Source organism: Meriones unguiculatus, chromosome 2, assembly GCF_030254825.1.
Source record: "Meriones unguiculatus strain TT.TT164.6M chromosome 2, Bangor_MerUng_6.1, whole genome shotgun sequence".
NCBI classification, from domain to species: domain Eukaryota; kingdom Metazoa; phylum Chordata; class Mammalia; order Rodentia; family Muridae; genus Meriones; species Meriones unguiculatus.
The window spans coordinates 164,225,983-164,240,902 of NC_083350.1; the positions used below are offsets into that span (position 1 = coordinate 164,225,983).

The 14,920-nt window shown below is 42.1% G+C and overlaps 1 protein-coding gene across 2 annotated transcripts; it reads right to left on the bottom strand.

The window, feature by feature from the left end:
* Positions 1 to 5,393: 5,393 nt before the first annotated feature.
* On the bottom strand, positions 5,394 to 11,254 carry Pfn2 (profilin 2). 2 transcript variants are annotated; one of them, XM_021646714.2, is made up of 3 exons: positions 10,982 to 11,254; positions 8,844 to 9,036; positions 5,394 to 6,697 (listed from the first exon to the last, which is right to left on the bottom strand). In XM_021646714.2, exons 1-3 carry the CDS (start codon positions 11,111 to 11,113, stop codon positions 6,600 to 6,602), a joined length of 423 nt encoding a protein of 140 aa, XP_021502389.1. In that variant the 5' UTR covers positions 11,114 to 11,254; the 3' UTR covers positions 5,394 to 6,599. The 2 variants fall into 2 exon arrangements, with proteins under 2 accessions (XP_021502389.1, XP_021502388.1); XM_021646713.2 differs by having other exon boundaries at positions 5,394 to 7,018.
* Positions 11,255 to 14,920: the final 3,666 nt, after the last annotated feature.

The following is a 14,920-nucleotide window of genomic DNA, read 5'->3' on the forward strand; positions in this document are numbered from 1 at the left end:
ACAACCTGATTAAAACAATGGTCGAGGGAACTGAACAGAGTTCTCAAAAGAAGAAACACAATTATCTACTACTTTAAGTGTTCAAAGTTCTTACTTAAGTCAGAATGGCTATTATCAAGAGCAAATGATTCTAAATGCTGGCAGTACTGTGGGGAAGGAAAACTTACTCACTGTTGGTGGGAGTATAAAGTGGTGCAGCCACTATGGAGATGAATGTCAGTGTTTCAAAAACCTAAAAATAGAACTGTGCCATATGACCCAGCAGGATGCATACCTAAAGGATTACATACCCGATAGCAGAGCTACTTGTACTTCATGTTCACTGCAGATCTATTCATAATAGAGAAGAAATGGAAAAAGTGTAAATATCAATGAATGAAGAATGGATAATGAAAAGGTGATACATAGAAAATGGAATTTTATGCAATGATAAAGAATAAAATTACTAAACTTTCAGGAACAAACAAACAAATCTGGGAAATAGTGTACTGAGGTAACCAGAATCCAAACACTGCATGCACCCACGCATCTTCTAGGGAAGATCAAATCCAAAGGGCATGAAAGGTAAGAAGTGGGGATACTAAGGATAGGAAGGTCTGCGTGCGCAGGAAGAGGAGGGTGGAGGAGGGAAGGACAGTTAAACCTAAAGATATATAGGAAACCTATATGGGTACTCGTTTTATAAGGTTGTTTTTTTTTTTAAGTTCGATCATGATTAAACATAAATCTCAGTGCTCTATATAGGATATCTCCTATGAGTTGACTTGAGGAGGGGACTCAATTCAAGGTCATTGATACTTGCCTGGGTTGCCCACCTGAACCCTTGAACCTAATTAGGACTATTGCTGAAATACTACATATTATGGTCACAAGACAGAAGTCAGGCTGGAGCCAGTTTGGAAGATTACTCCTCCATAGTGACAGAAGGTGCTGTGCAGGCTATGCTGGGTAAGAAAAGTCATTAGTGGTGTCACTCAGTTAGGAATCCTGAGAGCTGTCATAACGACTTGCTAGGTAAGATGTGTCCACTTATGAAATAGTGCAGTGACTGTTATGGGGATTCCAACTGGTGATTTGAGGCCTGCTGTACAAGAAGAAAAATGTGCCTGGTCTGTAAACCTGGTCAGGAGTCCATGGCTAGAGAGATCATAGGCTCTATGGACATGCTACTTCTATTGTTTTACTAAATGGTCATTATCAAATTGACTTAATACTTTTGTTTATACTTATACTTATATATTAGTGCTGCTCCCAGGGAAGTATTCATCAGAGAAGCTTTAGAGCAGTGGACAGAGGTTAATGTAGAAACCCTTTAAATGCCAAAATGCTGAGAGTAAGTGATGGTGGTGTGCTCTGTTCTAAATGGAGCAGCTAATATCACTTCCTTACAGGCCCTTGGAACATCATGGAATAGAGTGTGGAAAGCATGTTAAAAGCCAGAGCATGGGAGAAGCGAAGCAAAAAGATGACTTCTGGAAATGACAGGGCTGTCACAATCATGAACTCACTGCAGTTGTGGTTTATCTGCCCAGGACCAGCCTGGCAACATTATATTATGGATTGGAGAGGGAACTCATAAGCGTCATCTCCCCCAAGGGACTACTGGCAATCATGAGTGTCAGGGGAGATATAATTTTCTTGAGTGATGTGATCTCCCCAGTCATGGGCTCGAGATCAGGTTTACAGTAGGCTTCAAATCAGACACTAATAAGCTGCAATACAGGACTACATGTGAGACCCTGTCTCAAAGTAAGTTTTACTATGAAACATTGGACTTAGTTTCAGATTTTGAGATCTCTACTAAAAAAAGGATTTATACTCAATGTACATGCGCGCGCACACACACACACACACACACACACACACACACTTCTGGAAATCTGAACATTGGTTCAAAGAATTCAAGCCATCAGTTCAAGATGAAAGAATGGGATAGAAAACTTAAACGGAGGCTATTTGGTACTTAGAGGTCTTGATCCAATTAAATGTGTGTGTCAATGACAAAGATGGCAGGATTTGTTGCCTTTCAGCCTGGAGATGAACCAGCCAGAATTCCACATGCACACCAGCTGTTGAAAGCTTGACAAGACAGTGAGACATTAAGGAAGGCTGAGCCCATAGTATTTTCTGATAATCCCTTTGCACTAGAACTGGACTGTAACTATCCCAGAGCTTTGGTCTCCTTGTGGAGAACTGTACCCATAATGCAGTCTTTCTGCCTTTGCTAACTGACAGCACAAAGTGTCACAGCTAACCTATGCAGACATTTTTTGAGGAACAGACCTTAGAATTTTAAATTAGGTTTTATAGCAGTTCTTTTATGGATACTTTCACTGGAAATATTTTAAATGATATGGAAAATACTTCTCAAATTAGATCAAGTCCTTATACTTACACGATTTTTCAAAATATACTTTCTCGTTCTATAAACTATTTTGTCACAAAATAATATGACAAACATAGAATATATGAGAAAAACAAGAAACAAAAAGTTATAATCTTATGACACAAAGCAATGGCAGCACTGTAGTATCTTGTAAAATCTAAAATTTGTATGGATATGAAAATACAAACTATTAGTTGTTTTGGAAAGCAAAAGGTTCAGTTCTACATACACAAATGACATCATTCTCTAAGATCGAGCAGAGGCTGGAGAAACACTTCACCATGGTAATTAGGTAGAAGTTAAAATGTGACAATTTTACATATTTAATTTTTTAAACTTTAAAAAAATGTGCATGGTGCTTTGCCTGCATCTGCGCACCATATGCATATAGTACCTCAGGAGGGCAGAAAAGGGTGTTGGATCCCTTGGGAGTAGAGTTATAGGCAGTTGTAAGCCTCCAGGTGGTTGCTGGGACTTGAATCCAGAGCCTCTGGAAGTGCTAACTGTTGAGCTCTCTCTAGACCCCAGCCTAACTTTTTAACCAGTTAGATGATTTGCATAATTTATTTTAACCTAAGGGAAAAGAATACATAACACAAAACTCACTGTCTGCCAATAAACACACAGTAAATAGCTATTAGAGAAAAGCCCACAGGTACTTCAATTGTGACTGCCTTTAGTCTTTAAACCTAGTTCTGAACAAGGACCTAGTGCTTCTACATTTAAATTAGGGAGTTTTTCTGGATTGTCTTTTAAAAACACTGGCAAAGACTGGTATTTGTTCTCAATCTTCACTTAAAATCTACAATTTTATGGTTTATAGTTTTTAAGCTTCCCCCCTTCATTCTCTCATACAGTACATCCCAACTTCAGTTTCCCCTCCCTGCACTCTTCCCAGCCCGCTCCACTGCCTCTCATCTTCTCCGGATCCACTCTTCCATTTCCCTTCCATAAAAGAACAGGCCTCCCAGGGATTTCAACTCAATACAGTATAACAAGTTAGAATATAAGACTAGGCACAAACCTTTATATCAAGCCTGAACAAAGCAACCCAGTAGGAGGAAAAGGGTCCTGAGAGCAGGCAAGAGAGTCAGAAAACAACCCAACTCCAACTGTTAGGAGTCCCACAAGGACACCAAGCTATACAACTGTAAAATGTCATGTTTTATATGTTGTGTTTATATAACTCGTACAATATGTAGAGGACCTAGCTCAGACCCATACTTGGTCTGTGATTGTTGCTTCAGTCTGAGTCGCTATGAGCCCTGCTTAGTTGATTCTGTAGACTGTTCTAGTGGTGTTCTTAGGTCTTCCGGTTTCTACACTCCCCCCGTCACCCCCCCCACTCCCTTTGGTGGGGTTCCCCTAGCTCTGCCTAGTGTCTGCATCTGCTCCCATCAGTTTTGAGCTCTTAAAATATGGCATTAAATAGAATCAAAATCCACTTTGTATTAAAGGGTCTAACTTAAAATTCTAATATTAAACATAAAACACCGGGAATCATGGTCACCTGAAAACGTAGCTCAAGAATGACTCTACCTGGACTTTCTGCCTTCAAAGTGTAAAATATACACATACATACTATGTTACATGTTCATCTAGACCATTCAGCAGCAGCATCTTCTCCTTCTCTAACTGTTCTGTCCAAGAGACATACTCAACCTTATGCTTTCAGGCTTGGTTATTGTTAAGTGTGATGGGCATTTTGATATACGTATTTGTATTGCTCCATTTTCTTCTACTAAATTCTCAGAACTAAGTACATAACAAAATAGACATGCACACGTAAGCACAGACACACACACACACCACCTCATATACATTTCCCTTTGTGAACAGGAGCCAATATTTAAACTTTTACTATTTCAATGTGACAATCACCCTCTACCTACCGCATGTCCAACATACACTGTGATTTACAGGTATTTAACTATTAAGGATAACCATTAAGGATTTAACTATTGCTTTACTACAACTGATGTGTGTGAATGATTACTCAGAAAACTCAAATCACCCTATCACTAAATTTTCATTTGCCCACCCTTTATTCTTGACAAATACTAAGAGCAGTTTTAACTGTTTGATATTTTTATTACTAAACTAGACCAGATTTCTATCTTCTAAATATTTTATATCTCTTTATGTAAATTAAATTCATAATTAATGCCTAACAACTTATAAAAGGAAAATTCATAATGTACAGTATACTTAAGTATGAAGGAGATTAATTCCTCTTCCCTAACCCATTCTTTCTCAAGGACAGTTTACAGGTCAATTGATACAAACCATACTGTGTGTTTCTAAGCACTTATTTTCGGGCCTGTGGACTCACCATTTCTAAGTTAGAACCCTGGAATCCATGTCTAGTTACCAGCTTCCCAGCCTCACTTAGAATAACTTGTGCACCTACTGCGGTTTCTGCTTGATGATTTGCAGTAATGGTTTGTCTCAATAGTTGTGAACTTAAATATTTACTTAAGAAATCTGAGGACTAAAATATTTAGCTATGGTCAACACGTTACTCTGAAAACCAGAAGATGCAGAAGTGTCCAGTTCTCGAGTGGTGCCTGAGGAATGGCTTCTGCTCCTTCATGAGACTCACATCAGCCTGCCAACACAGACTGCAAATCTAAAGTCAGGAACAGCTAATCCAGAAGAACCCTCAATAATGGATTCCACAGAAACTCTTCTTGCCCATGGGGCTTCTTACTGCTTATGAGATGGAGTTCACATCAAAAGACCAACAAATTTAGTTTCTAGCAGGTTAGTTTTCTTCATGTAAGTCTGAGGATGATCATAGTAGCACACCAAAGCTTAATAAAAAGAAATTTCTACACTTTTGAGTTTGCCTATTGCTTAAATTCCCTTGTCAGCTACCTAAGCTGAAGGCTTAGGTAGGAGTATTCTGAATAAGGCCAACAAGGGCTACAGAGGAAGAATCTCCCAGCCCACCCTCCAAAATCACATTAAAGCCAACAATTTATAATAATAACAGGAGTCGATAGAGTATTTGGTTGGAATAAATTTATTTCATCTGTCTGTAAACAAGGTGTTTAATAGTTATGGCATTTTTTTAAATGCATATTAAATCAGATGAGTTAGACTGTATCCCAGATGTAACAAAGTGCAGGGAAAGAAATGGACAAATCAGCAACAAGATTTGTTTTTAAATCTGTACATTATCCACAATGCCCAAACAATAGAAGCAAATACTAGAATGTCCCTAAAGTAGTGCCATTCGAAAGAAAATCCATCTCACAATAGCAACAGTTCATTTTAACAATAGTATGGCACAGGATACATATGAAAAAAATACATCACAAGACAGCCAAGTCCACAATAATGCAACTTCATATAAAAACCTAAGCTGCAAATAAAAATTGGTCCTATGAAAAATAAACTGGACACACTCCAGATGGTTATGTTGGGATACCTAATATCCATAATGGCAGCCTTTTACAATTTTACTCAGAGTACAGCTGGTGTGCAAAGAAAAGACAAAAAGTCTGAGCTACTTCAATGACAGAATGTCCCTGGGAATTTGATCGGTATAGTTCTGTAGTAAGGTCATGGGAGGAAGTGCCTTTGCTCTGACAGTTGCACTCTTCATATCCTACAGACACCACAAATAGTCTGTCTCAAGTGCAATCACTGTATTGAAAGTAAATCACTGCAACTCTCAATAGCTCATCAACAAAGGAGGTATTAATTAGGTTAAATAAACCAGGCACTACACAAAAGAGAATGGAAGCAAACCAAATATCTCATGTTTGAAGGGAGGGGGTGAGAAAAGAGTGAAGTAAAGATGCATGCACTTTTTCCTCCCAACCATGCGCTACAAAAGGAAGACTAAATGAGCCAAGTAAACGCTCAAAGTGCTGAAAAGACAGTGATCAAATCAGAGATTGTACAACCGGCACCTTGCTTAATATTAACTTATTTTAGTAATCAGTATCCCATTAATTGCTAAGACAAAGTGATGCCCAACTTGGCATGCCCCCTTCCCCAATTTCAAGATATCATGCAAATCATTATTGTGCTGCAATTATGATGCCAGATAAAGGTTGGTTACACACAGTGGTTAACATACAAATGACCCTTTGGGAATCATGACATTAGAAAATAGGTAAAGAAAACTAGCTACCATCTACAATCTGGTAGCACTGTGACCGTAATTGGGTGCTGATGAAGACAGTAGATGGGGAGAGGCTGCTTACACATCAGACCTCCTCAGGTATAAAGCGAGTTCATATGCTTTCTTGTTAAGTGTGCCTCCGTGGACACCTTCCTTTCCCATGACTATAACCAATGCTGGAGTACACAGGGAAACAAAACAAAAGTGAACAGAATTACTTAAGGGGAAGGGGCAGAAAGAAAGACACCTTTCCCCACCAACAGAGGGATACAAAGGAGACACAGGTTCATATCCCATCACCCTGCATTGCTAATAAAGTTTCCAGAATTAAGACTTAAGCTTACAGCTAGGAAAATTTAAGAGCAATTTTCCCCTAATACTTAACAGTCTGCCTAGCAGCTAGAACCCAGAGTCTCTCAAGTATTTTGCCATTGAGTATGCCTTCTTATTCAATCCGCCTCCATGGACCCCTTCTTTTCCCATTACAAAGACCAAGACTGAAAGAAAAAGGAGAAAAGGGTTTCAAAAGAAGTGTTAATCAAGAAAATCACATAAGTTTAAGCAGACAGAACCCTGATTAATAAGTTAACATTAAGTTAGTTTTCAATGAACTGTCAAGCACTGAAATCCGTTATGTCTCTCGAATGGAGAGCTTTCAGACTCGTAATATACTAAAATAGGAGCATACTGTGGACGCCCTTAGAAGCCCCATGTAACACCTAAGTTCCATAAAGGAATCTTTATGAGAGCCAGGAGAAAAGGGATCATTTACCTTGCATACTCGGGGAAAATTCTCTGGTTGATATTTATCTCCCAAAATATATTTTAAAAACTTAGATATTTTTCATTTACAAATTCTCCCCAAATCTCATGTGCTTGATAAATATAAGTTATTGTCTTACAAGTGTGGCTATAAATGAGTAAATACACTTGTTATTTCCAAAGGAAAATGAAAACCAAATTTTAAACAAATTTTACTGCTAGTCAGAAAATGCTACATTAACAGTATCTGTCTTATACAGATACTTCCCTTTGCTGACTGTCTTCCGATCTAAAAATCGTAAAATGTGTTTACTATTTTTAGCACCTAATTCTGGACTGGACTGTAAAGGTCTACCTTCAAATATGAGTACAGGTGTGTGTCAAGTGTTGTACTCACTGCCACTAGATGGCAGCAGTGTTCTATGGTATAAAATTTTCATTTGGCTTTATTTGGCTATGTGTTGATGCTTTTTTTTTTTTTTTTAATGCTTATGGGTGTTTGTCATGTATATGCAATATGTGTGTGTGGAGGTCAGAAGGTGTCAGAACCCTTGGAACTCTAGTTACAGACAATTGTGAGCTGTGGGCGCTCAGTCCTGAGAAGACAGGTCATTGGTATTAACTGAGCCATGTCTCCAGCCCTTCCGCTGTAGCATATTTTAGAAAACATATGCAACTGGAAGCAGCTAAAACTTAAGATTTGTCTGTTTTAAAGTTATCTCATTTTATGGAAACCTATAAACAAATCACACCTCAATCAGACACCCAGCGTAGGCTCGTGTGTCTTCACACTGTAGAGTTCTTCTGTGTGCCAACTTCGTCAAATGAGGCAGTTATAAAGTTAATACATTTAAATATATTTATGCGTCAGTGAGATGTCAGAGTAAACTTCAGTTTCAAAAGTTCTTTGAAGTATTTCCCTAACCCATGTTGACACCAGAATTTTTATTACCAAGTCAGACTGGTACCAGAGTTTGTGGACCAAGTATGTAAACTGCATGTAGTTTCCTACTTTCAAATTGAAATCTCATTCTTTGGAAGTAGTTTAATAAATGCAGACTGTACTCTAAAACTCTCTTCTATTCCTCTCTTCTTCAGAAATGTTCCTGGGAGAAAAATGAACCAATGCAGTCTTTTTTTTTTTTTTTTTAATAACGATGAGCAGTGAACTGATTTCAAATCTAAACAAACATGAAAAATTCACAAGTAAAGACTCTAATTAGACACAAAAATAGCCAAGTGACTTGAACAGTTTAGTAACTGTGTATACCACAGGATTATAACGTGTTGGATATAAACGTTTAAAGGCAGCTTTTCATTTCTAAGGCTGAAGATGAAAAGCTGATATTAGTACTGAAAACAAGCCGGGGTAAAAGCAGTGAGGCCGCACGTGCAGCCCCAGACAGCGGACCAACCAAAAGCAGTGCCTCCCTTCAGTGCTGAGCAGTTCACAGAAACCACCTTAATCGCCAGTATGAACTAATTCTGAACTGAAACCATTAAAGAGACTCAACTTGTAATATGGCATGCAACCTTTAGGTACAAAAAAAATTAGCTTACCTCTACCAGCTCTGCCAACGGCAACATTGTATGTTGGCTCCCCACCTTGACTCTTTGTCCGGATATCCATTGTGCAGTCACCATCAACATATAGACTATCTCTGATCACTGAACACTTCTTTGCTCCAAGAGTCAAACCGTTGGTAAAGAAACCTTCCCGGTCTTTTCCTACAATCATATCTATTTCTACTGGCTGGCCACCCAAAACAAAGAAGAAGAAAAATTACAGTTAATTGGAGTTTGATACAACAAACTGTGCTGATGTAAAATCAGATAGCCTAGTCCTATTATTGTCTATTCCTACATGAGTACATGCTTTACACATTAAGTAGTTTGCTTTTATACTTAGCACTGAGGTCTGCTAACAGCCAGTGTATACCAGCCATACAAAGACTCTCCTGAAATAGTTGGCAGTTGACACTAGGTACAAATTGAAAACGAGTTATTTATAAACTATATCAAGTCAGGCGGTGCTTGAAGGTGCTTATGTAATTGTAAAGATTGAGCTATAAGCTCTTCCAACAGCTTGCCTATCCTATTCAGCCACATTAGTCATGTTGCATCAAATTTAAAGTTGGGTAAAAGTCTATCCAGATATACCTGCTCACTTTGCTTGGAGCAGCTTGAAATACCCCAGGTAGTATGATCCTCAATCATCAGACTGTGGGACATTCCCAAATTCATATTTCCCTCCCTATTTTTCTAGCTACTACTCTTGTCTTTCCAACTTGCTTGTCCTTTCATTCAATTATCAGCTTTCGTTCTGGACAAATGCTGAATGGATTGTCACAAATGGGAATTAAGAATGGAATGTCTATAGCACTGCAGTAGGCAATAGTAAAACTATAGAGAAAATGGAGGGGCATTGGTAAAGAAAGTGAGGTAGCCACCAGAACCGGAAAAGAGAAAAACGTTCATTCTAACATTCCATGAATAAGAAGGAAGGCGTCGCCCCCATCAGAACTGCAGAGTCATAGCAGGCCCCAGCCATTTCCAAGCACACTCCCGCAATCTTCTTAGCCAGACAGCGGGAACTCACACACAAAGACAAGACTGCAGAAAAAAAAGTTGATCACCAAATGTCATTTCGCTATAAGATTTGTAGTCTCCCACACCGGGACAGGACATCTGAAAGCACTCCTATCAAGGAAATCCACACTAATGTATTAAACCATGTTAAGTAGTAAAACGCTCAACACCTATGATTTGGGGCTTGAATTTTGCTATGTGATGGGGAAGGAGTAGGAGCGTGGTGCTGAGAAATTAAGGGAATAGTCTTGTACTTGACAGTGTTACCATTTTTTTTAAAGAAGAGCTTTGCACAGAAACGGGCATAACAATAAGGAGTGCTGGAGGCTGAATGACGAATATTCCCCAAATGTATGGCAACCGAGTCAAAAGCCATCAAGTCACAAAATGAGGCAATGTGAAGCAGAAATCGGTATTAGTTCTTTACTACCATCAGTAAAGAGAGAGTGACTTGGGTAAGTGTCAACCCCTCCCGCGACTTCCAGAATTTTTTTTTTAATCACCCTTAAACCATCCCCTTTTTAGAGCTACGTTGCGTAACTGGGGATAACGGTATATCGATGAATCTCTATAGGTGGAGAAGAGAAATCAATGGCAGTTCGCCATCTTGGAGGAAAAAAAAAAAAAAAAAACTATAGAGCCAGCTTAAGTAGATTCACGATTCCCACCTACGTGGTCCGCGTACCTTCCTCGCCAGCCCGGGAGGCCTGGGCACCCGCAAGCCTACGCAAAGTCACTCCATTAATTCCCGGGACCCGGCCACGGCCGCCTCCCACAGCCCGCGCTCGCCGCCGAGCCAGGGCCAGCCCGCCGCCCTGGACCCACACCCACACCCGCGGCCCCGCACTGCAGACCGCGGGGCTCCCTCCGCGAACGCCGAGGGGCCTCCCGGGGAGACGTCCCCTCCTCCACCCCGGCAGGCAGCCGCAAGCTGGGGCGCCGCCGGGGCACGGAGGCCGGGCGCCCCGCCCCCGCGCGGCCTCGGGCCAGCATCCCCCGTCCCGGCGGCCAGCCTCCGGGGCTCCGGCCGCGGCCCCTTCCGAGCGGGCGGCGTCCCTTCCCTCCGAGGCCCGCGCACACCTGCCGGCTCGGCGCCCCCCGGGCCTCACCGTGATGCTCTGGAAGACGCCCCCGGCCGTGGCCGCCCAGACGTATTTGGCGTCGCAGTAGCCGACAATGGCGGCCTCCTGGCAGCAGCCATCGCACATCAGGTTATCCACGTAGCTCTGCCAACCGGCCATCTTCGAGCCCTTCGCACTGCAGCGGGGACGGCAGGAGCAGAGGCGCAGCGGCGGCGGCGGCGGCGGCGGAGGCGGGGCGGGGGCGGGGAGGAGGCGGCTCTGCGCAGGCACCGACCGCCCCTCTCCGGGGAACAGCGGCGGGCGGGGACAGGACCCGCAGCGGGCAGCGCCGGGCGGCCGCGGCCGCGGGGCTCAGGAGCCGGCGGCGGAACGGCGCTGGCGACGGGGGCTGGCGGCGGCCGACTGTCACCGCGGCTCCTTAAGCTCTCCGCGCCCGGGAGGGGGGGGGACGTGCGCGCGCGCGCCTGCGTGCGATCCTTCCGCAGCGCAGCCGGCGAGGGTCCCGGGAAGGGCGGGGGCGCCGAGGCGGGGGCGCGGAGGGATACGGCCGGGGACAATCACTGCCGACACGTGCGGGAAGCGAGCGGGCGCGCGGCGGGGGCGCTGGCCGCTCCTCAGGCCGGGGGTGGCGGCCCAAGTGGGTGCCGTGGGACGCCGGGGCTCCGGGTGCCGGTGCGCGCTGCTCCGGCGCCCGCTCTGGACGTGGTATAGACAGCCTCGGTGTCGGGTGGCGGGGTTGCCCTGGCGACGGGATGCGGAGGGTTTGCTCTTTGTGGTGGGAGCGGCCGGTGCCGGTTGCCCACACTTGGGGAGGTGTCGCTCGGAGGACCTTGGCCAGCTGCGCCCGCGTGCTCCTGCATTCGGAGCAGTGGCAGCTGAGCGCAGCTCTGTGCTCTTTGTTGCCTCCTTGGAGTACAAGGAGTACGGAGGCTCTCTGGAGCCTTTGCCCTGAACCCGGTGCTGCAAATCATGCGTGGGTCTCAGTCGTCAAGAAATTCTAAACAAAACAGACCTGTGTGCCCTTGGTAACTGGGAAAATTACTGTGCGTTGAATATTACATCGATGAAAATACAACCGACATAGCAGAGCTATATTCATTAAACTGGACCAGTGCCTCTCAACCTTCTTAATGCTGTGACCCTTTAATATAGTTCCTCATGTTGTGGTGACCCCCAACCATAGAATTAGGTTGTTGCTACTTCATAACTGGTAATTTTGCTACTGTTATGAATCATAAAGTAAATATCTGATATGTAGGATGTCTGATTTGCAACTCCAAAGGGGTTGAGACCCACTGTTGTAGATGATGAAAACCTTTCAGAATCCAAATCTGAGGGTGGAAGATGGCCACTTCCAGGATGGAAGTGTCTGAACTTTCTATGTCTTTATTAACTTTAGGTACTGGGTCTAGAGCCAGAGTCAAATGTTCCCCAACAATTACTAGTTTTAGACAACAAAACTGACCTGCCTATTAAGGAATAAAAGCTCCAATATATTACAAACTATTGTCAATTTTAAAGTTATGGAGTACATTGGCAATTTTATAATAACATTGTTGAACTTTTTTTTTTTTAACTTTTAAAAATTACGCTGATACCTTACTGTTCTAGTTGCTGTGAAGAGCATGACCATCACCACAGCAACTCATTAAAAAAAAAGCATTTAATTAGGGCTTGCTTACATTTTCAGAGTTTTAGTCCACCATGATCAAGGAATATGGCAGCCTACAGGCTGACATGGTTTGGGGTAGTTGAGAGTTCTATTTCTGGATCCAAAAGCAGCAGGAAGAGAGGAGCACTGGTCCTGGCTTGGGCTTTTGAAACCTCATAGCCCAACCTTGGTGACACACTTCTTCCAACAAGGTCATACCTAATTCTTCTCAAGTAGTGCCATTTTCTGATGACTGATCATATGAGTCTTTGGAGGCCATTTTCATTCAATCACCACAAGTAGAACTAAGACTATGGAAATTAGAGTAAGACAAACTACAAATTAGTGAGCCATCACGTTGAGACGGTGTGTTTCCTCGTTTGGTAGATAGAGAATTCTGCTTATGAAGGAGTTAGTTCATCTACTTCTGCAACTGTGTCTCCCCTGACTTAGTTGGTCTTGCCCCTTCTTACTTATCATTCTGCCTTTTTGTAGTCACAACTATTTTAATTCTTGTTTCTTAACTTTTATTTTCACCTTAAAAACTAAGGATGGGGTGGAGAAATAGCTCAGTGTTTAGGACTGGGTGATCCTCTGGAGGACCCAAGTTCAATTCCTAGACCCCAGTTGGCAGCTCACAACTGTCTGCAAGTCCAGTTCCAGGTGGTCCATTGCGCCAGGCACGCACATGGTACACACACACACACACACACACACACGTGCTTGCAGGCAAAATACCTATACAAATAAGGTAAGTAAGTCTTTTTAAAAAAATAAAGATGGGAACAGTGTGGTGTCACATGTCTTTAATCCCAGCGTTAGGAGGAACTCTCAAGCTTAAGGACATGTCTTCCTAGAGTGCTGTTTGTTAGCCAGAGCCACATGGCGAGACCTGTCACATTAAGTATGGCTACAGTTTGCCAGTAAGATGCATATGCTTACTTTGTGAAAATTTATAAAGAGATACAGCTTAGAATTTGTCTTCTTTATGTATTCTATAATCCAGTAACATTAAACATCAAGTAAGTTAATCGAAAAGATAACTTACAGAACTATAGAAGCTATGTGTTGTTATTACTCTGGTGCAGGGCAGTGGGGTGGGGTAGCCACCAGAGGTAATGACCCCCTGAGCAGAGAAGGCAGTGCTGTTCAGCATGACTCAGTAGCTGCTGTTGGTTCAAATTCTGGGAGTCTGACCCTGAGTAGTTCATTTTGGGCACAGCACAACTTGATGAAAATATTCCCAATGATAAGTAACTCAATTACATGTGCACAATAAAGCTTAAGTCACAACTACATTAATACTCTTTGTAAAATACACGTGGCATTTTCCGTAAAGATGGGCTATATAATTGACAGGGTCCTGATAAGAATCCAGGGGAAGATCTGGTGTGTTCTCAGCAGCACGGCTAGCCCAAAGCTCGCCAGGCTGTCAAGCATGTTTGTTCCCAGCCTTCTAGGTGGAAAACCAGTTGTGCATTCCTCCCTTTGAAGGCACAGCCCTGTGAGTGCCCCTACACTCTGGCGTTTCAAAGATTTTTATTTCTGGACTATATTACTTCATTTATTTTATTGTTAGTTTGAAACATTGAAAGTATTAGAAGTACTGTGTATTTTGGAAATCCTAACCTTCAGATTCCAAAATATACATTGAAAAAAAACATAAAAATTTAATTACATCTCAGGTTTTTGTTTTTGTTTTTTTGTTTGTTTGCCTAAAATCAGGTATAAAAACAACATAAGAATTAGAATCTGCCACTTTCTTATACTTTCCAAACTGAATTGCATTTAAATTACTGTTTCACTTTTTCACCACAGTATTATTTTTTTTACAATTGCCTATACTAATATTTAATAGCTATGAATATTATATTTTGTTAGATATAGGTATTGTGGTTTGTATACTAAGAAAGTCCATTCATGGCTGTGTTTTTAATGCCACGAGAAAGGTGTCCTATTCTTACATTCTTGAGTGCCAATTTCCCTAGCACATTGCCAATAAGATGTATACAACGTCTGTTCTAGGTCAGCTAACTATTGCCTATCACACCTCTCAAAAAGGATGAGTAGAATTAGAATATTTGGGTTTAGGAATAACAATATTGGTTAAACTTAGAGGAGTATCAGTATAAGAAAAAACATCACTAACTTGTATCTTCTCCTTTTCTCAGAGAGTGATGTCTGGGCAGAAGTCTAGAGAGTTGTGGCCCTGATGCTGGTGTCAATATTCAGAATGTTGTGTCACATATTTAAATTAAATTTGGAGTGTGGTTAGCTGTGTTCATTATTCCCAGAATTCTTCCATGTAGACCAAC